A 24,892-nucleotide genomic window follows, 5' to 3' on the forward strand; every position below is an offset into this window, starting at 1 on the left:
CTGCCGGTGTGGGGCTCTCAAAGCCCACACCACAACACCACAAAAGCCGCAGCCACGTAACCACAGTTAGGGCCCATAGGTCACAGGAGGCAAGCAGCTGGAGTGGCCTGGTCCGGGGAACAAGCAAACGGCAAACAAAAGGGGGAGAGAGGCTGCAGCATCTTCCCTGGGTGACCCCCATAGGGACTCAAAGTCGGGGTTACCCCAAACCACCAAGGGCTAAGGAAGGCGAGTCAGTAGTCACCCTCATAAAGTCAGCCTGAAGGATACCTGGTTCCCATCTGGTTCATCCCAGCTACGCCCGGGTTACTCACCCTGCCATCAAATGTGAGTAAAAACCCTAAAAGACATCCTGCCTGTGTGGTCATTCTGCGACTTGTGGTACTACAAACCCACACCGGGCCCTGGGGCTTGCCTCACTCTCAGGAGGCTACTATATCCGACTGCACCCACCATCAGCCCCAGGCGTCCCCTAACCTGCAGTGGCGGTCCCCACTGACTGCAATACTGAGAGTGGCGTCACGATCAAAACCGAAGATTCCCTACCTGTGACCAGCACCAGCTACGTGGAGTCCCTGAAGGTATGCACCGATACAACACCTGAGGGGCTTCACATCAACAAAAGCGCAATTCTTCTTTTTTTTTTTTTTTTTTTACAAACGTCTACACTTTTTTTCACCCCCTAAATAAAAGTAAAAACTATACATGTTTGGTATCTACAAACTTGTACCGACCTGGGAAATCATACTGCCAGGTCAGTTTTACCATATAGTGAACAATGTGAATAAAAAACCCCAAAAAATAATTTTGTAATTGCACTTTTTTGCAATTTCACCGCACTTGTAATTTTTTTTCCTGTTTTCCAGTACAAAATAGGATAGAATGAGTGGTGTCATTCAAAAGAACAATTCGTCCTGCAAAAAACAAGCCCTCATACGGCAATATTGATGGTAAAATAAAAAAGGTTATGGCCCTTGGAAAAAGGGAAGGAAAAAACGAAAGAAAAAACGGAAAATCGTTGATTGGTAAAGGGGTTAAAATTGAACCGATTTATTAAACAGAGATGTGAGCGAACCCTTATTGTTATAGCCAAAACTTCAAAACTCATATTTTCTTAAAGATAAGAATATCAGGAGCATAGAAAGATCATTTGTCACATTCTCCTAAAAAAAAAAGCAAAGATCGTCAGCGACACGTTTCTCATTAGATTCTACGTAATTGGAACAGATCTGAATATTATGGCAATTCTTCTATTTCTTACAATTCACTTTCACCTTTCTACAAAGGTTCAGCTCTCGCCCTGTAATGTTCTAGAAAAGTCTCCCCCTCTTCTGTCAGATCTAGAAACCTATACATAGATTTAATGCCGCTGCCGAGATGAAAATGTCAAGGTGAAAAGTTCACTCAAAACTTTACTGTCAGGATTTTTCAAACTTATAATATAAAGATTTCTACCAATAACTGGATTAATAAAAGAGACGCGGAACCTGACCCAGTTCTGAAGAAAACAAAGAGAGCATTCACCTTGACGTCGAGACGCTCATAAAAGCAGAAGTCTGGGAAAAAAGCTCCTCTACAGCATTATCTGAGCACGGCACGCATAGGCTTCAACTGAAAATGCCATCACAAAGCTTACAACTTATTCTGCCTTAAAGGAAATGTCTATTTTTTTCTACATTCCGTTTTCAGTTATTTTTATTACCTTTTCTGCATCCAATCTGTAAGTTGCTGCTAAAGGTAAACGCCAAAATAGCGCCCCTGAACCCATCAGGGTGCTACAAGGTTCTGCATCCTCATCAGGATGCAGGGCCTACCCCCTTAGAGACCCAGAACCCCAGTGCCGGTAACCCCAAAAACCCAGGTAATCCCAGTTTTCCCCAACAAATCCCCCATACAATGGTACGGGGTAGGGTTGGACCATGGATGACCGCCTAGAGGTGGAGCCACTCCAGTCCACTAGTTGACCAGGTGGGAGGGGCGGACTGTGGAGAGTTGTCGGGAACACAGGAAGTCAGTAGTCAGTCTAAGGGGTACTTTGCACACTACGACATCGCAGGTGCGATGTCGGTGGGGTCAAATTGAAAGTGACGCACATCCGGCGTCGCAGGCGATATCGTAGTATGTAAAGCCTTTTTGATACAATTAACGAGCACAAAATCGTCGTAATCGTATCATTGGTGTAGCGTTGGTCATTTCCATGATTTGGAAATGACCGATGTTACGATGTTGTTCCTCGCTCCTGCGGCAGCACACATCGCTGTGTGTGAAGCCGCAGGAGCGAGGAACATCTCCTACCTGCGTCCTGCGGCTCACGCCAGCTATGCGGAAGGAAGGAGGTGGGTGGGATGTTTACGTCCCGCTGATCTCCGCCCTTCCGGTTCTATTGGCCGCCTGCCGTGTGACGTCGCTATGACGCCGCACGACCCGCCCCCTTAATAAGGAGGCGGGTCGCCGGCCAGAGTGACGTCGCAGGGCAGGTGAGTGCATGTGAAGCTGGCGTAGCGATAATGTTCGCTATGCCAGCTATCACCATGATATTGCAGCTGCGACGAGGGCGGGGACTATCGCGCTCGGCATAGCAGCATCGGCTTGCGATGTCATAGTGTGCAAAGTGCCCCTAAGTCTAAATGAGAACTGTAGTGACTGTAGAGGTGAAGGTGGAAGTGAAGTGACTCCCTGACTCGGGTTAACGGTGACCTGGTACCCAGGAGAAGTAGTTGCTGGTGGAGTACAGTGGCGTACTCCCAGAGCTATGCACCGATGGGGTACAGGACCCTAGAACAGGAAAGAGCTTCAAGCCGACCTCTTAACACCTGCACAGCAAGGGGACCATCAAGGACCTTACTAACCCTAAAGAATAAGAAGACTCAGTAGCAAAGGGAGAACCGGGGACAGGACCAGAGACTCCAACCCCACAGGGTTCACGCTACCGTCAGGCGGACAGAAGTGAACAAACCACAAACCGGGGACCCCCAGTGTTCCATACCACGGGGACCCACTTACCAGAGACAGGTGCAGGGGCAGAAGGTACCAGAGAACCAGCCTGGCACTGGGACGACGGGGACCTGGAGACGACACCAGCCGGCCTCGGGCAACCAGTTAACATCTCCGCAGTGAGTAAACCAGTTGCACTGAATACCTGCGTGGACTCCTTCTTCTGACGCCCACCACATCATACACCCGCTGGGGCAATACCCTACTTGCGGAGGGATTACCATACTAGCTGCTAATACCATCAGCCCCAGTAGAGAATATTCTGCAGCGGCGGCTCCCTACACTTAGCCGCGACACCGCAAGTGGCGTCATGTATAAACTTTATTCACTAATCCCCTGTAGATATCCCCATTACAAAAAGGGCCCAGGGCACGGAACCGGGTAACAGCCACCACCGTGACATTCTCAAGACGTATGTGACGCCCTGGGCAAGCCAGGGGTCACAGGTAATGACACCACCACACCCTACACCCCGGATAGGAACACCAAAGCTAGACCTGAAATCCTTGTTGCCTTCCTCCAGGGGCTGATGTCCACACCAGGGGGTGGGCCAGGCGGTTGGCTCCACCCACCGAGGAGTTCACAGTCCTGGAGGCGGGAAAACCAGGCAGTTAGTTGAAGGCAGAATAGAGTTGAGGAGAGTGAAGTGGTAGAGGAGCAAGTGAGAGGAGTTGAAGTGAAGGAGAAAGTGACAGTTTGGAAAGCCTGAAGTTGGTCCGGGTGTGTGCCCCGGACTGAGACAGCAAGGTTAGCAGATGGCGGTGACCGTCTGCAGGAGAGGCTGATCGGAGGTTGCCGAAAGGACCGTGGACGGGTGGTGACCCGGCAGTACCGGACCGGTATACAAGGAGAAGCCAGCACCATTGGCAGGGGCCTTTCGGATCCCGGCAAGGCTAGGAGTCGCCGTGAATTTGCCAAATCCGTCAGTGAAGGGGACCTCCGGGTCTCCCAACAACTAAGTCCAGATTGAAGGCAACAGTCCAACCGTAGGAGAGAGACACCGCCACCGCCTAAGCACCAGTTTCTCAGGGCCAGCGCCTGCGGGCACAGAGGGGCTCCTCCGGCCCATATCCAAGTCGGGGAGCGGGTTACCGGTGGGAACCCATCGCTACCAACATTACACTAGGTGCAGGGACAGAGACCGTCACCGTCAACTACCGGGGAAAAGCAACAGCAGCCGTCCGTGGGAACCGTCTTTTTATTATTATTATTATTATTATTATTTATTTATAGAGCACCATTAATTCCATGGTGCTGTACATGAGAAGGGGGTTACATACAAAATACGTATACAAGTTACAGTAGACAGACTAGTACAGAGGGAAGAGGGCCCTACCCTTGCGGGCTTACATTCTATAGGATTATGGGGAGGAGACAATAGGTGGGGTGTAGGTCAGGCGGCGGCTCCGCACGGTGGTCGGGCGGCAGCTCCGCACGGTGGTCGGGCGGCAGCGAGTTCATTGTAGATTGTAGGCATTTCTGAACAGGTGCGTTTTCAGGTTCCGTTTGAAGTTTGCAAGGGTAGGGGATAGTCTTTCCAGCCGTATGTTTTACCGAGAACTGTGTCAACGTCTCAGGCTGAGTGAGTACCACCGTGCCGTGCGGCACAGCGCTGCCCCCGCGACCCTGCATCTTACCAGGCCCCACACCTGGCCTGCCATCCATCCCTACCCCATCACCGGGCCCCGGGACAACCAACCCCCTACCCACGGAGGGGAGGAATAACAACAAAGCTGCTCCCTATCACCGCTCCCGGGATCCCTATACAGAGCAGCGGTGGTGTCCACACAATCACCACAACCGTGGGTGGCGTCACGGACAACAATAAATCCCCAAAACCAACCCCCTTTTCACTCACAGGCGAGGAGCGCCGCTCGAGTCCACGGGATCCGGCCCATCGCTCGAGCCACTGAGCAGCAGAGGCCGCAGCAGCAGCAGCAGCCGGACCCGAGCAGTGGGAGAGCGCGGCGTCACCTCCTCCGCCCGCGACACGTACCCTGCCCGGAATCGAGTACCCCATATCCCTGGGTGCTACACCAATATGAGGGTCAATGATGATGACTAAACATCTGTTGTAAAATAATTAAGGTAACACTTCTCATTTATCCAGCGCTGGATTCTCCTGTAATATTTCCAGTCTTTTTTTATATGTCAATTGCATGTGACCACTGCAGCCAATCATTGGGTGCAGACGTCACGTGCCATACTACTGGCATTATGTCTCTTATCACTGAGCGGGAATGTCAGTAGTACATTACATTGCTGATGCAGCCAATTATTGTCACGAGTCAGATACATCTGGATCAGAGTTGCTATGTGCTCCATTTTGGCCAAGAGAAGAGGATCCTCTTAGGTGGTCATGGATAAGTATGGAGGACAAATGTTAGGGTCTGGTATTCTGGATAGTAAAATCTGGAACTTTAATATAATGCCCTCTCTAATTTAACTCAACAAACTTACTGGTATATCCTTTTTTTAAGCCCTATAGGGTATTTTGCACCTTTATAGATTGTTGATGTTTCGAAGACAGGGATGGCAATTAATTTTCGTCAGGTGTTAACATGAGAGACTATGACTGCTGTGAAGGGCCGAACTGATAAGCTAAAATTAATTCTGCTCAAAATTAACTGATCACCCATAGTCCTAAGCACAGTATAATGGTCTCACCACTCCCCACACACAGTATGATCCAGACACATAGAGTATGATGTCACAATAACCCTCCCAAACTTACAGTAGGCTGTTCCTGCAGTGCTCCCCCACTGCTGCCCTTCACACACAGTGTGATGGTCCCCACAGCCACCTACACAAATAGTATCATGTCTCCATAAACCCCCAACACGATATGGTGTCTCTACACAATATGGTGTTCCTACAGCCCAGCAACACAATATGGTGTTCCTACAGCCCCCCAACATAGTTGGATGTTCCCACAGTGCAATGTCCCAAGCCCCCCCACCACACACACACAGTATAATGGTCCCTTGAGCTCCATAGACATAGTATGATGTCTCCACAACCCTCCAACACAATATGGTGTCCCTACAGCTCCCCAACAAAGTAGGATGTTTCCATGGCCTCCTACATACAGTACAATGTCCCCCCCCACACACACACACACAGTATGATGGCCTTCACAGTCCTCCACACACACTATGATTGCCTCCACAATCCTCAAAAAATATGAGCCCACTACACATGGTATGATTTCCTCCAAATCACGTATACAGTTGTATGGCCATCACAACATTCCACATACACCATAATGGCTTCCACTGTTTTCCCACCCAATATGATTGCCACCACAACACCCCAAACAGTTTAATGTTCCCCCACAACCTCCCATGTAGTATAATGGACCTCACAACCTTCCACACACAGTATTATGGACCCCACAGCTCCAACAGAGTATGATAGACCCAACAACCTTCCACACACAGTATAATGGCCCCCACAACCTCCCATGTAGTATGATGGACCCAAGAACCTTCCCCACACACATCATGATGACCCCCACAACCACCCATGTAGTATGATGGACCCAACAACCTTCCACACACACAGTATGATGGCCCTCACAACCTCCCATGCAGTATGATGGACCCAACAACCTTCCACATACAGTATGATGGCCCTCACAGCCTCCCAAGTAGTATGATGGACCCAACAACCTTCCACATACAGTATGATGTCCCTCACTTCCTCCCAAGTAGTATGATGGATCCAAAAATTTTCCACACAAAGTATGATGGCCCTCACAGTCTCATATGTAGTATGATGGACCTAACAACATTCCACATACAGCAAGATGGCCCCCTTAGCCCCCAACATAGTATGATGGCCCTACAGTTTCCCACACAGCTCCCTCCTACATCCTCATATTCACTGGTATCTGTATCCTGAGGATTTCTGGTGAAATTGAGACACTGGGCTAGGGAGGAAAGAAGGTGGCCTCATGCTGCAGCCCACAGCCCACTGTTTCCAGTCCTTTGGCTGTCATGGTCCGTAGGCCGGATAGAAACAGCCAAGTGCTCGGATGAGGTTTGCAGTCTGCACTTTTCCCAGGTCTGTTCTAAAGGGCACTTTACATGCTGCGATATCGCTATCGATATCGCTAGCGAGCGTACCCTCCCCCCGTCGGTTGTGCGTCAATCGCTGCCCGTGGCACACAACATCGCTAACACCCGTCACACATACTTACCTGCCTAGCGACGTTGCTGTTGCCGGCAAACCACCTCCTTTCTAAGGAGGCGGTTCGTTCGGCGTCACAGCGACGTCACTAAGCGGCCGCCCAATAGAAGTGGAGGGGCGGAGATGAGCGGGACGAACATCCTTCCTTCCTCATTGCTGGTGGCCGCAGGTACGAGGTTGTTCCTCGTTCCTGCGGTGTCACACGTAGCGATGTGTGCTGCCGCAGGAACGACGAACAACCTGCGGCATGAGCCACCAACGATATTATGAAAATGGACGACGTGACAACGATCAACGATTTTTGACACTTTTGCGATCGGTGATCGTCGCTCCTAGGTGTCACGCGCAACGATATAGCTAACGACACCGGATGTGCGTCACTAACAAGTGACCCCAATGATATCTCGTTAACGATATTGTTGCGTGTAAAGCAGGCTTAAGAGTCCTCCTGACGATACATTCATTAAGCTGTACACCAAGTTCAATAGATATAAAAAATTAAGTAAAACCATAAGATCCTCAGTGGTGTGAATTTGAAAAAAATAGTTCCAATGTTGCAAACGTGTAAAATTTTCTGAACAACTTTTTTACCCTGTCCATAAAAAAAACTATGTGAAGCTTGAAAACATTAGTATGAGTGTAATTATCATCATTTTATAGTTGCAGAGGGGAAAACAACCTATCAGGTTAGACTTTTGGCATTCATTACCAGAACCATAGTGAGTAGTGTAAGGTAAGGGCCATTGCTGAAGAAAAAGATATAGTAATAACTGCAGACACATTGTAACTGCTCGGCCAGTGACTCTCCTTTCTGTAGGTAATGGAAGCAATAAGATACAGAAATGAACATATAAACCTGATCTATATTCACATTTATTTTTGTAACACTATATTGAATAAGAAAAACTCATATCAAGATGCAGCAGCCTGCGAACAAGACGCTGCCAGCAAAAGCTTTAAAAGACAAACAGAAATTACCCAAAAAGTCACACTATAGGCGTAACAACATATCTCACAACTTTGCAGCACTTGCAAAGTAATTTTCCTCCTACTGAAGCCCCGAGCACCCCTTTTCATTTGCACCCATAAAGTGTGATGCAAAAAAAAGTGCCCCCTCCCCCCAAACACCGTATGATACCTCCACCGTGAATTCTTGCACAGTACCCTGTACCCTGGCCTCCACATGCACTGTATGATGACTCTGCTGTACCCCAGCAAAGTATGGTGACCCCAACACAGTATAATCCCCAACAGTGACCCCACACAGCCCTCCAAGCTGTATAATAGGGATTACATGCAGTATAATGGCCCCACACCACTCCACACTGTATAAAGGCTCCCACTAGCCCTCCAAACAATATGATGGACCCCGCACAATCCTTCACACTGTATAATGCACGCAGTATAGTGATCTTCAAATAGCCCTCCATAAATATAAAGGCTCCCTCATAGGCCTCCAAATAGTATAATGGCCTCCACATAGCCATTCATATAGTATCATTGGCATCTATAGCCCCCCCATACAGAATAATGCACCACATAATTTTCAATATAGTATAATGCATCTCCCATAATCCGATAGCCCTCCATATAGTATAATGCACCCCATAATCATCCATATAGTATAATGCACTTGAATAATCCTTCATATAGTATAATGCACCCCCATAGTCCTCCATATAGAATAATGCACCACCATAATCATCCATATAGTATAGTACACCACCAATAATCATCCATATAGTATAGCGCACACCCCATAGTCCTCCATATAGAATAATGCACCCCCATAATCATCCATATAGTATAATGCACTCCCATAGTCCTCCATATAGTATAATGAACCCCCATAGTCCTCCACATAGAATAATGCACTCCCATAATCATCCATATAGTATAATGTACTCCAATAATCCTCCATATAGTATAATGAACCCCCCATAGTCCTCCACATAGAATAATGCACCCCCATAATCATCCATATAGTATAATGTACTCCCATAGTCCTCCATATAGTATAATGTACTCCCATAGTCCTCCATATTGTATAATGCACCCCCCCATAGTCCTCCATATAGAATAATGCACCCCCATAATCATCCATATAGTTTACTGTACTCCCTTAGACTTCCATATAGTATAATGCACCCCCCCATAATCATCCACATAGTATAATACACACCCCATAGCCCTCAATATAGTATAATGCACCCCCAAGGTACTCCATATAGAATGAAGCACCCCCATATTCCTCCATATATTATAATGCACACCCCAAAGTCCTCCATATAGTAAAATGCACACCCCATATTCCTTTATATAGCATAATGCACCCCCCATAATCATCCATATAGAATAATGCATACCCCATAGCCCTCAATATATTATAATGCACCCCATAGTCCTCCATATAATATAATGCAGCCCATATTCCTTTATATAGTATAATGCACTCCCCATAGATTTCCATATAGAATAATTTATGCTCCATAATCATCCATATAGTATTATAGCCACCAGTGTACTCATTGATTAAAAAATATGCACCTTCTGCACAGCAGACGTGCTGTAGTGACATCATTGCACCTGCTGATCTGGGATTTTAGACGGCGAGGGAGAATGATGGAAACAAGAGAGTCATTGCTGCTTTCAATTGTATCAGCATCCAGGATATAGTTCAACGGGTGTTGAGGCCTGCTGGTGCCGGCGCTAGCATCTGCATCAGGCCCCTCGACTCTTGGGCCCCATAGTGGCCGGATAGTCTGATGAGATTGATGTTTTGCCACTCGCTAGCACCCAATGTCTCAGCTCAGACTTGTGAATGTGTCTCCCTTTTGGCTCGTTGCGATGTTCTATAGGGGTGTCAATGGGTTTGCTGTTTTTATTTTTTTTCTTCCAACAAGTAAGTTAAAAGGAACTTGTCATCTAATTAATGCAGACTGAACAAGTGGCATGGAATATAGTGTGACTGTGTTATTGCAGCCAGGTTTGTTGCTCTGACATGTTGCAATGTTTCAGAGAAAACCATATTTTGAGGCCATCCGGAAACTGTGTTTTGGATGATGGGCCCGCAGCAGGTCCCCGGCGGCTCCTTCCCACCCCAATTCCTATGTCTGACAGGTCTCTACCTTTGTGTGTGTATATGGAAAGATCTTCAAATTGTCTCTTCAGGGAGGAAGCAGACGAACTCTAGCGCCACCTACTGGAAGTAGCAATCCTAAAAGTCAAAAGTGGCCCTTTAACGAGCCTTTTCATATGACCTAGGATTTATGCCAGATCAGAACCTCAATTTGCAGACATGGTGTTTCGGGATGATTGTTCCTCGTCAGTGCAAAGTATGAGATCTGATCTTGCTGTATGAAAAGCTATAATGGGGTCTAAGGGGAAAACATTTCTCTTTGCGGAGACTGACAAACCAATCTGGCTGTCAGTGGTGAAGAATTTTATAGCTACTTATAGCTACTAATATTATAATTTTATTACTCCTCTGGGCAATATTCAAATTGTATTTTTAGGGAGGAAGGAGACGAACTCTAGTGCCACCTATTGGAAGTAGCAATCTGGAAAGATCTGTCAGATTAGGAGATTGGGTGGGGGAAGCCGCCGGGGACCAGTCATAGTTGACACATGGTCAATGTAGGCAGCTGCAATGACGCAGCCAATGCTTGATTCCTCATGTGCAGGCAGCATGGATCCACTGTAAGGTTCCTTTTAATAAAAGTAATGGAATAAGTTATATACAATGTAGGGCTGGGGTGGGTAACAAAAAAGGTAATGAGGCTTCAGCTTACCATAGGCAACTGCGCTCTAGGTTTTGCAGTAAAAAGTAAAAACAGGTCCATAGGTGACTAATGATCACCTATGATTAAGGACCTGTTTTTACTTGTTGTCCGAAACGCGTAAGGTGCCCTTATGCGTGTTCTCTCAAGTGTTGGATCTGTTGGATTTTTTAATATCTAATACATTTTTGATATTTTAATATACTGGATTGTGGTGCTGGGTCCACTCTTCACTTTTTCTCAGCCCACCAGTAACACTGACTCTGGGGGCCACTGTTCAGCTACATACAAATATCACAAATCTTACCTGCATCTATATAGTGATAAACGTGGTAGTTTGTTGAATGAAGGATACGACACTGCATTTGTCTGTATATAGAGAATCAAATTAATTGGGCCAATTACTGCTCATGTTGGTGAGTGTGTGGCTTACCCCCTACACAATGGCCCACCAGGGGATTTACATGTTCTCCTGTGGGCCAGTCCGAGCCTGGTTATATGTATCCCAAAATGGTGCTAATAATTAATTCGACTTATCTTGCAAAAATAATCCTTCATCCAGCCGCATGAATGGAACATGGAAAACATTTTGAGTGTCTAATGCTGTGACACAAACATAACTGTATAAATCCACCAAAATGGGTTTGATAATGAAGAAAAGGGATCAACCCTCTGGTACTGAAGTGGTTAATATGTGCATAACTTAGAGACTTTTAGAGGCTGAGTAGTGGATATTAAGTTTATAAAACAGGGTGGGATATTTGAGTGAGGACTCGGGACAGGACAGTGGGGTTTATGACCACGGCTGCCAGACGGATCCCTTTGGAGGGATCCCCCCTTTCCTAAGTTCTCTGATTTTGGGATGCAGTCACCAAGATAACATGAAGAATGGGAGGGCTGTGTACTTTTTCCTGGGGTCTGTGGCTCCTTTAATAAAACATAAAAAAAAAAAAAAAAGTACGTTTATCTCTGAAATGGATAGGTACAAGATTCCAGGGAGAAGATAGAATTGACGTCTGTGTCTACATCACTGTATTTGGATCAGTATTTTCCCAATGTTATACATTGTATTCATCTATTTGTGTTTGAGATCTTGTTACTTTATATTTTGTATACAGTGATTCCAGTGGTAGGGACTGAAGAATGGATACACTAATGAAACCAAACAGCCAATGCTGCCCTCTTGTGGTTGACTCTCAAATTGCATTAAAACTATTTTTTTATCTATGGATTATTATTATTATTATTATTATTATTATTATTTATGTATCAAACCCTTATAATAATATAACAGGAGGAGGACAGTATATACCAGGAGGAGGACATATATACCAGGAAAGGGCAGTTTATATCAGGAGGGGGACAGTATATATCAAGAGGGGGGTAATTTATAACAGGAGGGGGACAGTATATACCAGGAGGGGACATTTTATAACAGGAGTGGGACAGTGTTTACCAGGAGGGGGACACTATATACCAGCAGGGGGACAGTACATACCAGGAGGGGGATAGTAAATACCAGGAGAGGGTACAGTTTATAACAGGAGGGGGACAATATTTACCAGGAGGGGGACAATATTTACAAGGAGGGGGACAATATATATTAGGAGGGGAAGAATATATACCAAAAGGGGGACAGTTTATAACAGAAGGGGGACAGTTTATAACAGGAGGGGGACAGTATTTACCAGGAGGGGGGCAGTATATACCAGGAGGGGGACAGTATATACCAGGATGGGAGGACATATATATTAGAATAGGTCCAAGAGAGGGATAGCATATACCAGTAGGTGAACATGTATACCAGGATGGTGGACATACTTACCAGGAAGGAGAACAGGATGGGGAACATTACCACATAATGGGGGGAAGGTAACCTGTATGTCTTTATAGGATTTAAATCTGACCAACATGTGGGAGGGTGACCCAGGACCAATATTTGCATCAGGGCCCATTGAACTCTAGTTACACCACTGCTGAAAGACTATGGTGCCTCTGAAGGCTACGTCACTCCAGCTCTATTCCCAATTCAGTGCTGCCTCTTCCTACTTGACTGGCAGTCTCTATGCTGTTCTACTTTAGGCAAAGGAGCCGTCAGTCAAGTAGGAAAAGGTGATGTTGTTCAGTATTATGACTCTTTGTTACTGTTTGAATAGATTTATATAGAACTACCGTGCATATGATCAACCTCCGCCTTATTCATACAGGGGTTTTTAGAGCCCTAGTTCTTGGAATTGGCAGTCAGACCTATAGCAATCGGCAAGTTATCCCCTCTCCATTGGATAGAAGATAAGTTCCAAACATCCTCATAAAACAGTTTGCAGTGAGCTTATTAACTCCTTCAAGTGACGGCTGCAGTAAATCAATCAGAGCTCCTACTGCTGGAAAGATATATGAAAAATAAATTAACAGACTTCTGGAGATATAAACCATGTTATTGAAAAGGGGAAATTTAATTTAAAGGAGCTTGGGGTGTGGAAACTGAAAAGGAAAGTATGTGCCTCCGTGTTAATATAAATGTCCAGTGGTTCAGGAAATCCAAAGATCCAGCATGAATACAAAATATTGGGTAATCCTGTATTACTCTAATTGATATGTCTTCTTCTGTACACAGGTTGTAAGTTTTGCCAGTCTGAAGTTTGACAAATCAGATGAATGGATGGTCCTGGGTGTCCTCTGGTGTTCTGTAGTTCAAGCTCTTCTACTGCCAATGTTCCTATGGGCCTGTGACCGCTATCGTGCAGATGTGAAAGCCGTCTGGGACAAATGTATAGCAATTATGTCCAATGATGATGAAAATGAAGGTGAGGAAAAAGCAAAAATATTATGGCAACATGGTTCTGGTAGTATGGCTGCAGCCAATCATTCATGTTGATGTCATTAATTTAGGGTACTGTTTACTTATTGGATAGTGCTGGGAAATCAAAGTTGTTAATCTTGGATAGTGCTCTTGGGTGGTGGTCATGGATGTACTCATGGGTGCTGCTCTTAGGTGGTCATAGTTGTACTCATGATTGGTTCTCTTATCTGGTTTTCATGGATGTACTCCTGGTTGGTTCTCTTAGGGGGTCATTGATGTACTCATGAATGGTTCTGTTATGTGGTGGTCATGAATGTATTCATGGGTAGTGCTCTTAGGTTGTGGTCATGGATGTACTCATGGGTGGTGCTGTAGGTTTTGATCATGGATGTACTCATGGGTGGTGCTCTTAGGTGGTCATGGTTGTACTCATGATTGGTTCTCTTATGTGGTGGTCATGGATGTACTCATGGGTGGTGTTCTTAGGAGGGTCATGGATGTACTCATGATTGGTTCTCTGATGTGGTGGTCATAGATGAATTCATGGTTAGTGCTCTTTGGATGTGGTCCTGGATATACTCATGGGTGATGTCCGTAGGTTGTGGTCATGGATGTATTCATGATTGGTGCTCTTAGGTGGTAATAATGGATGTAATCATGGTAAGTGCTCTTAGATGGTGGTTGTGGATGTACTCATTCATGGTGCTCATAGGTGGTGGCCATGGATGTCCTCATTCATGGTGCTCATAGGTGGTGGTCATAGATGTACTCATGATTGATGCTCTTAGGTTGTCACCATGAATGTAATCATGGGTGGTGCTATTGGATGGTGGTTATGTATTGTACTCCTCGGACGTGCTCTTAGGTGGTGGTCATGGATGTAATTATGGGTGGTGCTATTGAGTGGTGCTTGTGTATGGTACTCATGGGTGGTACTTTTAGGTGGTGATCATGGATGTATTCATGGGTGGTGCTCATGGACGTAATTATGACAGTTGCTCTTAGGTGGTGGTCATTACCAATGCTTGTTTATCACATTAGAACTTCTCTATCTCTTGTATTTTGTATAGACCACAGTCCTGATGGCGGAGTGCACTCTGATCTCATATATGAAAGACCGTATGACTATAATTATGGAGGTGATATCATGGCCATGGAACGTATTACCAAGTATGACTTTTCGGCTTTAGAAAGGGGAATTCCACAGATGTATCCTATGAAGGAAACTCAAGAAGATAAAATGCACTATCTCCAGGTATGGTGACTTTCTTAGCAGCAAAGTTATTAAAGAGTAAGCAGTCATTTAATTTTTTTGTATTTGTACAAATCAATCGTATATATGAAAATAAGTAACTTTGTAATATATCTTGTTGCCGAATTCTGCCTCTTTCTCCACCTGTACTGAACATTCATTCTCAAATTCACTACAGTGATTACAGATTTCCCCATTACTGAGATAGGAGGTGACAGTTGGTGCTCATAAAATTCTATGCATAACTGTAACAGTCGTTTCAGAAGAACTTTCAGCAGAATGTTAATGTCTACCTGTATCTCCTCCTTTCCCTTCCCTCTCCATAGAATGTTAAAAGCACCAACTGTCATCTCCTATCTCAGTAATGGAAAAATCTGTCTTTACTGATTACAGATATCAGCCCTGAATTAAGAGGGAGATATCAATCCAGGAGGAGATAGAAGCGGATTTCATGTGCACTATTGATTTATGAGATAAAAATTAAAACGACGGTTATGCTTTAAGTCTTATAAACAGTGAATTGTGAAAAGACAGACACACATATATTTGGGGCTTTCCGTTTTTAATATTCCATTCCAAGGCAAATCTTAAGAAGATCATTAGAATTATTAACCTATCCCTTCTTCATCAAAAAAACACTGAAGAAAAAGCCATACTTACCAATACCTAGTCACAATACTAGTGTCTTGCAGTGCATTAGTACTGGGTAGTATCGCTGATTTTTCTGTATTTTTGGATTTATATGCTTTTCCTATAGTTACCCCTTATTCACATAATCTATAAAGGAGTTTAAATGGTTATTCCCATTTTCAAGATCCTATCCTAATATGTAGTAGGTATAATAATAATATTAGCAAATACCTCCAATTAGAAATGTAGTATAGTTCTCCTGATTAGCTATGTCACTTACCTCATGTGCAAGACATTGCAGGACCTTAGATATCCAATGTTACAACACACTCATATAGTCCCAGTTAGTTAGTTAGTTTTTAGTGGTCATTACCATGGATACCTAAGGTTCTGCAATGCCCTGCACATGAGGTAAGAGACATGGCTATATCAATAGAGCTATACTACATTTCTAATTGGAGGTATTTAATATTATTATTATTATTATTATTATTATTATTATTATCATCATTACACCTACTACATATTGGAATAGGATCTTGAAGATGGGGGAAACCCCTTTAATCTTAATGAGTCATAATTAAAACTTCTGTAGCTTTGTAACCTATCTTATATTTTAATTCTTTACCATTTTGAACACCTGTGCTTGCTTTTGGTGAATAAAAACATTCTTATTTACATCTGAATGGTAAAAAAACAACTAAAATGTTGTTCAGTCTAGATTATCCAAAACTGGTAAGAAACTGCCCCCACTAAATCAAGTCATCTGGCCAATCATGGTCATAATGCTGTAAAAAATGGTATTCTATAAACATTAGAGCCTCCTCTTTAACCTAAGGATAACTATGACTTCATATACAGAATTAGCCGCCCTTACCATAATTTGTCCAAATACCTCTGCATTATAACACATCCTAGTCTAAGGCATCTTTCCTTCATGTACCACATGTGACAGCATCGGTATGAATAACTGTTTAGCAATACATCACTATGCTTTCTCTGGTGCTTCTGAATTGCACAGGCAGGCTCAGGCATCGACCGGCTGTGGGCTCATTAATGATCAGACTAGCAGGAATTATTGTCTGCTAGCCTGCTGGTTACCTTTTGGATCACATGTTGTGGGAGACCAATCACAGGTACTCCCTACTTTTTTAATTTCCAAGCTGCGGATCGGCCTCTTTCTTAGTGGTCTTGTGGCTCCGAAGGACTTGCTGAGTGTTGTCAGTGTCTTGCCGAACCTCCTACCTTGACTCCTCCAGCTCCTGCTGCTCCAGTTCACACTTCTGATCCATACTGAGACTCGCAAGACAAAACAATCACTGATCTTGGGGAGACCAGCCTGAGAAAACACTGCCGGCAGCCAACAAGGGCGCTCAACACAGTGAAATCCTAGGTGCATTGCCGCCTGGGAAGTATACAAATCAAAAAAAGGTCCGTGGAGCTTCTGTTAGGAGTCTCGACACAGAAAATAACTAGATCCCTCCAGGAAGGACCTAGTCAAGGAGTGGCTCTTTTTAGGAGACCACCATAACCACCATATTAAGTGACCCTTTCAGTCAATATCCAACTTTTTGACGAGTTTAAAGATATGACAAGGGAAATACCAAGGCCAGGTATCCATCCACAGACAGCTGTTTCAGGGTATTGCCCCTCATCAGTGTGGAGTAGGATTCTGGCTAGGTCAGAGCTCTCACCCTGCTAGAATCCTACTCCACACTGATGAGGGGCAATACCCCGAAACAGCTGTCTGTGGATGGATACCTGGCCTTGGTATTTCCCTTGTCATATCTTGAAACTCGTCAAAAAGTTGGATATTGACTAAAAAGGCCACTTAATATGGTGGTTATGTTGGTCTCCTTAAAAAGAGCCACTCCTTGGCTAGGTCCTTGCTGGAGGGATATCTGGCTATTTCTGTGTCGAGACTCCTAACAGAGGCTCCACTGACCTTTTTTTGATTTCGATACTGAGACTCAACAGATGATCAGAGATGGTGCTGCGCGACTTTGGCTATGTGCGCACGTTGCGTATTTCCATCATGAGTTCACACACCGCTTTGCACTGCAGTATAAACGCATGCTTTCTGCGTCCCCAGCAAAGTCTATGTAAATTGTGCAAATTCCATGAACATGTTGCGTTTTAGAACGCAGCGATTTGCATGCTGAAATTTGTGGCCGAATTGCTGCGTTTAAAAAAGCAACATGTCACTTATTTTGTGCGCTTTAGATGCTGTTCCCACTCTGTCTATGGGAAAGAAAGCATCCAGAGCGCATGAATTCTGCATCAATTCGGCAGTCACAATACATCTATATCGGCTGCGTTTTGAAATGCACATGCACTGCCAAATCGCTGCAGAATTTTCAGCATGACAATACGCAACGTTCGCACATAGCCTTAGAATGCCATCAATTGCGCATCTGGCTGATGTCCAGAGGAGAAGCTGCAAGGTGGACAGGGAAAACTCATTCAGATCCCTCTGTTTATAGAATGTTTCAAACATATCAGTCTCGGTTTTGAGTGTGGAGAGAACATGGCTGACTATAATGTCACGGGGTGGGAGGGCATGACAGGGGACTGGGGCTCCTAATCTGGCCCTTAGGCTAGGGAGCCGTAGCTGTCCCTGAGATACCTCTGATAGTGAAAATGTCTGGGCCACCTCTTTTTCTCTGCCCCTGGATAGCCCTGCACTAATATCCTCTCTCCCCAACCCCAGGGGAGTACCGGGACAGGAGTAGTTGAACGCACAGATAAGGACAAACTAGGAAACCAAGACTCTATCACACAGCTTGCCCACATGGAGATATAAGACTATACGTGATAAAGAGGAACTAAAGAGCAGGGAGGAAATAACCAGACAACAAGAGGGTTTCCACAGCACAACAAACAGCATACAATAAATCACCAGCAACTAGAACACAACAGCACACAGCCTGGGTTAGAAAAAGCTATAGTTGGCAAGGGAAGACAGGTTCCTCCATCTTAAAAAGGCGGGGAGTACCTGTGATAGGTCTCCCACAACATGTGATCCAAAAAGTAACCAGCAGGCTAGCAGACAATTACTCCTCCTAGTCTGATTACTAATGAGCACACAGCTGGTCAATGTCAGAGCCTGCCTGTGCAAATCAGAAGCACCAGAGAAAGCATAGAGTGGAGTGTCAGAGTCTGTGGTCTGAACAGTGTCTAATGCCACCATGACATTGGTCGGGTTTAGAGCGAAATACCATGTGACAGTTTCAGATCACCACACAAATTTAAATATTGAACAAAGATAACACAAATAAACATCCAGTTTATAAATGAAGGTCTTTATTATTAAGGAAAAAAGAAATCCAAACTTACAGGGCCCTGTGTGAAAAAGTGATTTCCCCTAAACCTAGTAAGTGGTTGGGCACCCTTAGCAGCAACAGCTGCAATTAAGCGTTTGTGATAACTGGCAATGAGTCTTCTACAACGCTCTTGAGGAATTTTGGCACACTCATTTTTGGAGAAATGTTGCACGTTAGCCAAATTGGAGGGTTACCGAGCATGAACTGTCTTTTTAAGGTCATGCCACAGTATCTTAATCGGATTAAAGTCAGGATCCCAAAGTCTTAATTTTGTTTTTCATAAGCGATTCAGAGGTTGACTTATTGGTGTGTTTTGGGTCATTGTCCTGCTGTTCAGAAGGGGAACTTTCTCCGGTACTGAAGTGTGCTATGTATTTTGTGTTATACAATTGGATTGTATATGCTAATATATCATGCTGCTAGCTAGGTGCAGTAGAACGGGAGTGTTGCCAACAGGCACCACCTAGGGGTTGGGCAGGGATAGCAGCACAATGGATTGGATTGGAAAGGATAGGGTTAAGGGGCAAGTGACAGATGCAGGAAAGAGGACAGTAGGGAGGTCTCGAGAGGAGTCAGTACAGTATAGGGTTCAAGTGAGAGAAGACATGGCCTCGGTGCTAGGGCTATTCAGGGAACAGGTAACCTCAAACCTCAAGAGGTCCGTAGCCTATAGTTCACCATGGCAGGCTCTTAGAGAGTTGTCCAGCTAGAGAGCTGTTGGGGACCAGCAGTGGACACAGGTGAAAGGAAGAGGGGGAACAGAGTCACAGACCCTGGAGATTGAGAATGAAATCCAAGATATCAGAGGGAGGGAGACTGGTCAAAAAGAAGTACCCCATACTACGCGAAAGAAAAGTAATAAAGGACATGTCTGTCATAACGGTGTGAAGAATAGTAGTCAACGTTTCTGGTTAGCCGAGCGATTGTTGCGTGTGTTACTAACTGTCTATAGTAGGGTGATGAACACTGGCCTGAAGAAACTAGTAAGTGTCATGCACCCCACCAGAAGTCACATTCGCTCATGGGGTCTTCTGGGTGAAGGAGTACTCCGCACGAGCTGTCCAGCACCCCTTCCTTCAGCTGCATAACCCAAGTGTGCTTCAGCTTGAGGTCACAAACAGATGACCGGACATTCTCCTTCAGGATGTTTTGGTAGACAGCAGAATTCTCGGTTCCATTTACCACAGCAAGTCTTCCAGGTCCTGAAGCAGCAAAAGTGCCCCAGACCATCACACTATCACCACCATATTTTACTGCTGGTATTATGTTCCTTTTCTGAAATGTTGTGTTACTTCTACACCAGATGTAATGGGACAAACACCTTCCAAAAAGATCAACTTTTGTCTCGTCAGTCCACAGAGTATTCTCCCAAAAGTCTTGGGAATCATCAAGATGTTTTCTAGCAAAACTGAGACGAGTCTTTATGTTCCTTTTGCTCAGCAGTGGTTTTCATCTTGGAACTCTGCCATGCAGGCCATATTTGCCCAGTCTCTTTTTTTATGGCAGAGTCATGAACACTGACCTTAACTAAGGCAAGTGAGGCCTGCAGATATTTGGATGTTGTGGTGTCTTTTGCAATCTATTTGATGAGTCGTTGTTGTATTCAGTGTCGGACTGGTTACCGGAGAAACCGTCAGTAATACCAGTCCTGGTTGTGGTTACCTGCATTGAACTCCGGAGCTCTCACCTGAGCTCTAGAGTGCAGCCTGGACTGAACTCAGGGTTTGCAGGACTGAACTGCAAGCACCGACTGATTCCCCGGCGATTACGGTACAGTTCATGACAGCTGTTGACAGGCCGGGCTGAACTCCGGAGCTCAGGTGAGAGCTCTGGAGCTCAATGCAGGTATCCGCAGCCAGGCCTGGTATTAGTGGCGGTTTCTCCGGTAGCCAGTCTGACACTGGCTGTACTCTTGGGGGAATTTCATCTTTTGGTCTACTTTACTTTGTCACAGGTAATCTTATCCTATATAGCAGGTTCCTACTTGGCCATACACAGGAGGTTTTTAACCCAGAGAGAGGCTTCAGCATAATGTAGGTGCCCAGTCATGAGATATGCCGTGAAGTGGCAACTGGGCAGATATACAAATGGCCATTTATATATGCTAAATATCTCATTTTTCTTAGATTTTCCGTAGCAGTAATGCAGGTCCATGTTCACACATTCATGGTTTCCATACTTTAGCATTATCAGCGTGCAAACTGTCTTTTTTTTGTACTTTACTTTGTCAGGCAGGTCCTATTTAAGTGATTTCTTGATCGACAACAAGTGTGGCAGTAATTAGGTCTGGGTGTGGCTAGGGAAATTGAACTGAGTTTCCAAAAGATGTGATAAACCACAGTTAAATTATGTTATAAAGAGGGGCAATCACTTTTTCCACAAAGGATCAAGTAGGTTTAGATTTCTTTTTCCATTAATAACAAAGACCTTCATTGATAAACTGATTTTAGTGTTTACTTGTGTTATCTTTGTCTAATATTTAAATTTGTTTGGTGATATGAAACGTACAAAAGAATAAGAAATCAGGAAGGGGGCAAACACTTTATCACACCTTTGTATGTATGAAGAAAAAGTACCTCTTTTTGACAGAAGTGTTCTTGTAAGGATTTGAATGATTAATGAAAACACTTTACCATGATTCCGACATTTATTCCTAATATTCAATTTCACTTTAATATTTTACTTGACCTTGTCACAATTTGCTGGAATTTTCACGTTGCATTCGGTCTGGGATTCTTACTCTTGAATGTCTCACTATTGTGTTCTTGTTGTTATTTTTAGTATACATGATTATTATGCTGGGCAAAATGAAGAATGGCAGCACAGAGGGATTTAACAATTTGCACGTAATATTTTTTTATTTTTTTTTCAGAATTTTAGTTTATTTCTCAAATTATGTTGCTGATTTGATTAAAAAAAACAAACATTTTTTTTGTAATATTATTTTACTTTTTAATTTTTGCTTTGTTTTATAAAGGAATTTCCAATTTTATAGATTGTTTGCTTGCACTTCGGCTGCCCTTGTGTCTTTGTGCTATTTTGTTTCTTGATTTTTGGGACGTGTCTGTCAACTTTTGGTAACTTCTGCTTTCTAAATTCTGATTGATCTATTTCTTGCTGCTGATCCTTTTTATTTTTTTATTACAAAGGAGTGGCTTCAAGTGCAACCAAACCCATACCCATCCATCTCTCTTGTGTACCTCATTCCAGCCTACTGCAAACATTTTCTCCAGAGGCTTGTAAACTCTCACTGGTGGTGGAAATAATCTGATTATTTTTATCTTTAGGGGCTATTAAGCTTCGATTTTATTAATTCAACATGTGCAACTTTTTTATTTCAATCTGCATGCATTGATGTGCCATTGTCTTATCATTTTACATCTGGCTTGAGGTTTTTTATCTAAAATTCAGAATTAGTCATTCATTTGGCATATTGGACTAAAAGGAAAAATAGCAAAAATTCTAGTTACAAATTTCATTTCTATACTGATTTTTGCTTGTTGTAGATGTGCATATTAGCCTACATTGCAATATATGTATAGCCTGTGTATGTGAGTATCTAAGGCAAGGTACAAATTTACCAAAATTTCAAAATTTGATCTGTTCCATCAGAATTTTTTTAGGTGAAGTTTTGACAAACGTTATCATATCTTGTAGTGTGAAATATAAATTTCTAGGATGATAGTTTTGTGAAAGGGAAAGATCAGGATGGGACGAAGGCACACGGATAGGGCTGTAACGTAAGGAACAAGATAAGGGTGATGGTAGCGCTCACCTGTAAGGGTTGTGTAAAGACCCAACATCTGAAGAAGTCTGATGTGCCAGAGCGGCTGGAGAAGTGTATCGTCCCGATAGCAGTTTGACAAAACGAAGATTATCATGATGTACAGCTGCTCTCTCGGAAAGGACGCGAGATTCGGAGGGTATAAGTAAGGTTTTTTATTTACACCATCGGCATCTCTGTACAGGTTAAAAGCCAAGTGACAATGATGATAATCTCCGTTTTGCCAAAGTTTTCTGAAAGGGTCATATATCAATTCTGTCTGCTGTTAAGGGTCAATGCAACATTTTTATCAAAATCTAAAAGGAGCTAAAAAAATTGGAATATTAAAGGGAACCTGTAATGCTAGACACTACGAGCAACATAAATAGAAGGGTAGTCAGACAAGCCGGGATCATAAGTCAGGAGGTAACGTATAAGATTCAGGGAGCAGACAGAGACGTGGTCAGGATGAGGTCCGAGGTCAGAAGCCAAGATCAGAACATTTACACCAAACAGGAGCCAAGAGCACACTGAGCAAACAGGAAGTGCGACTGGTGAAGTTCAGACAGAGCAAGCCCAGTAAGGAAACAGAGCAATCACCAGAAACGAGGCACATCTGTGAAGACACCTCCCAAAACCAGCGGGGACACTAGTGCTGAAAGACAACCTGTCAGCAAGTGCACAAGACACATAGCAGAGCATTTTCAAATGCAAAATGCTATGCACAGTGGAGCCATGACAAAAGCATCCCAAATGCAAAATGCTCCGCACAGCGGAAGCGTGACAGAACCTGTCATGACCTTAAATTAAGCTGAAGATATAGGTGTTAATCCCCAGGTTAATTGCATTACAAAATTGCCCGACTGCCTTATTGAAACCTCGGCTACCAGGAGAACATGAAGTTTATACCTCCCGGGAGCTGTCACCTTTCACTCACAGCATTTTGAGCGGCAGCTGTAACTACACCTGGCACTTTCATTGACAGTTCACTCTGCACAGAGGTGCTTAGAGCTGCCACTCCATGTGTACTAAGCAGTGACTGAATCTGCTCTAGCTATGGTCTATGATTCCCAGAAGAAATACAGTGCATTTTCTCCCAGTAGCCGCACTTTCAGTAATACGGCTGGACAGCATTGTAACGTAATTACACTCCAAATTAACCACATATCAGCAAGCTAGTAGTATTAAGGGACATGATTAGTGATGAGCGGACACTACCATGCTCAGGTGCTCAGTACTCGTAGCTAGTGATGAGCGAGCACTACCATGCTTGGGTGTTCAGTACTCGTACCTAGTGATGAGTGAGCACTACCATGCTCGGGTGCTCAGTACTCGTAACTAGTGATGAGTGAGCACTACCATGCTCGGGTGCTCAGTACTCGTAACTAGTGATGAGCGGGCACTACCATGCTCGGGTGCTCAGTACTCATAACTAGTTATGAGCAAGCACTACTATGCACAGGTGCTCAGTATTCATAACGAACAGTTGGACACTCTTATGGGCTCGACTTGTGTACTGAGTATAATGGAATTCAATGGGGAACTCAAGCATTTTTCCAGAAGGCCTTCCGGAAAAGTGCCTGAGTTCCCCATTGACCTCCATTATACTCAGTACACAAGTTGAACCCATTAGAGCATCCAACTGATCTTAACGAGTACCGAGCACCTGAGCATGGTAGTGTTCACTCATCACTAGTCATGACATGTTTCCTTTAAATCCACAGGTTTTGCTCATCATGAAAAGTGTTGGGTCATGAACAATTGTATGAGTCTTACACTTTGATTGGCTGGATATGGTGGAATTACAGGGTAGGAGATGTTAGAATTTATAGGCAGGTTTAATTCACATTTCATTTGAAGTTTGACCATAATGCCATTTACCAGTCGATTTTTTTTTTTATTGTTTATATTATTTTTCAGAAATAAGGGAATCATAGATCATTTTTACTTGTCAAGTCTTTCTTTCACCATAAGGTCTTTCATGGCATGGTATTTTACAGAATTTGACTTTTGTAGAACCATAAATAGTAGAGCACGTATAAGGGGCATACAATCTGGAGATGTAAACAAGTCCTGCCATATATTTTACATTTGAGCCTTTTTCAGAGTATGACCTAAAGGCTTAGGCTATGTGCGCACTTACCGGATTTTGCCGCGGAT

At 44.0% G+C, this 24,892-nt stretch overlaps 1 protein-coding gene across 1 annotated transcript in view; it reads left to right on the plus strand.

Moving 5' to 3' along the window:
• GPR153 (G protein-coupled receptor 153) overlaps positions 1 to 24,892 on the plus strand; it is a 115,259-nt gene that overhangs the window by 87,717 nt on the left and 2,650 nt on the right. Inside the window, exons 4-5 of the mRNA XM_075328918.1 lie at positions 13,579 to 13,768; positions 14,835 to 15,019. Coding sequence (XP_075185033.1) covers positions 13,579 to 13,768; positions 14,835 to 15,019 — 375 coding nt within the window. The remainder of the gene's footprint in view (positions 1 to 13,578; positions 13,769 to 14,834; positions 15,020 to 24,892) is intronic.

Source organism: Anomaloglossus baeobatrachus, chromosome 11, assembly GCF_048569485.1.
Source record: "Anomaloglossus baeobatrachus isolate aAnoBae1 chromosome 11, aAnoBae1.hap1, whole genome shotgun sequence".
NCBI classification, from domain to species: Eukaryota; Metazoa; Chordata; class Amphibia; order Anura; family Aromobatidae; genus Anomaloglossus; species Anomaloglossus baeobatrachus.